Below are 1,831 nucleotides of genomic sequence, written 5' to 3' on the forward strand. Positions count from 1 at the left end.
ACTTACTTAATGACCAACTGACAAACTTACTACTGACTGACCAACTGATTGACTTGACCAACGGATTGACTCACTGTCTGACTTACTTAATGACCAACTGACAAACTTACTACTGACTGACCAACTGATTGACTTGACCAACGGATTGACTCACTGTCTGACTTACTTAATGACCAACTGACGAACTTACTACTGACTGACTGACCAACTGATTGACTCACTGTCTGACTTACTTAATGACCAACTGACAAACTTACTACTGACTGACCAACTGATTGACTTACCGCCATTAGCACTATCTCCAGCGCGCCCTCACGGCTGAGGTCCCTGCACCAGACACCCTTGTAGCCAGGGGGCAGTGGCCAACTGGGAGGAGTAGGGAGAGGACGGTACTCCAGCATCGGGGGGCGGCGGGGGTGGCCACGCAGCGGGGGAGGGTCACCACCGGCCGCTCACGTGCACACACACACGCACACACACCTAGAGGCTTGTCACCTCACTCCTGGTAGGTCGTGTGTGGGTGGGTTGGTGGTAGGAGGGTGGTAGGAGGGTGGTTGGTGTGAGGGTGGTGGTTGGACCTCTCTGATGTCTGGATATACTCAGTCAAACCTCAGCTTGTATTTATGACGTCATTTATTGATTTCTCACGTCTGTACTGTTGATGACGTCATGTATTGATTGTCTCACGTTTGTCCTTATGGCGTCATGTACAGATGGCCAAAGCGATGACGAAGCAATATCCACTCTGTTGTTGATTTTGGTATGTCTGTTTTTGTTTGCTTTGGAGTGTGTGTGTTTTTTTTCCACAATGGCGTCAACTCCTTGGAAGCTTTGAAGACGTTTGGTCCTGTTTCAACAGTTGTTTCTCTTCCTTTCAAATAAAAAAAATCTCGCGCACGGTAAAAGGGACCATACGACGTGGCAGAAAGAACGTTCACCTGCAGCTCTCTCCCACTCGCTGCTCACCGTGCGTGCTCGACACGTGCGTGCGTGTGCTCACTCACAGCTCACACACAACACATAACACTGCTCACTCAGACGCCAGGCGTTAGGTACTCCACATCGGCAGCAACAGTCACAGGCTCACAATGTCCCGTGGCGCTGTGTCACACTTTTCTCCTCAAAATGTCCGACTCATCGCAGTCACATCCAAAATTCAAGTCCAACTAGAATTTTATAAATAGGTCACTGTTCTGTCTATAATATTAGGTCATTTTGTTACTACTTCACACACATAAAAGTACCTGTAGCGAAAAGAACACTGTTGTAATCACACTGCGTGTACGCATGCACGCACGCGCGTACGCACGCGCGTACGCACGCACACACACACACACATACACACATTAAAGTACCTGTAGCGAAATGAATACTGTTGGAATGTCAAATGTCACACACACACACACACACACACACACACACACACACACACACACACCCTCCGAGGCAAACTGCGTCAAGACGTCAACTTAAATAGTTTACTTAGGTGACGGTAAAGCATCGCTTTGGTTTACTTTATTAAGTCAGTAAGAGTTTTACGGCACTTGCATCAGAAATAGGTCATGATATAAGCGCTGAAAATCGAAGAGTTCTTACAAGAGACTAACAGGCAAACACAAAGATTTGTTTTAGTAGAGGTTTTTCGGCGCTCGCAACTGCGTAAGGTCATAAGAGCGCCAGAAGATTAGAGGTGTTACAAGCGAGTAACAAACATAAAAAAGAAGGAGGGTAGATAAGGATGATAGGTGTTTGATAGGAAAGAAGGAGTAGACCACACCAGAGCACCCGCCAACCACCCGCAAACACAAAGAGAGGAGAGATAAGGACGATA

At 47.2% G+C, this 1,831-nt stretch overlaps 1 protein-coding gene across 1 annotated transcript in view; it reads right to left on the reverse strand.

Annotated features, from left to right (window-relative positions):
• The window catches only part of LOC101862885 (probable LIM domain-containing serine/threonine-protein kinase DDB_G0286997), a gene marked incomplete at both ends in the record, with an annotated part of 9,125 nt that extends 7,881 nt beyond the window's left edge, over positions 1-1,244 (reverse strand). Inside the window, 1 exon segment of the mRNA XM_013086013.1 lies at positions 285-1,244. Coding sequence (XP_012941467.1) covers positions 285-401 — 117 coding nt within the window.
• Between the last annotated feature and the right edge of the window lie 587 nt (positions 1,245-1,831).

The sequence above is a fragment of the Aplysia californica genome, unplaced genomic scaffold (assembly GCF_000002075.1).
Source record: "Aplysia californica isolate F4 #8 unplaced genomic scaffold, AplCal3.0 scaffold00427, whole genome shotgun sequence".
Taxonomy (NCBI): domain Eukaryota; kingdom Metazoa; phylum Mollusca; class Gastropoda; order Aplysiida; family Aplysiidae; genus Aplysia; species Aplysia californica.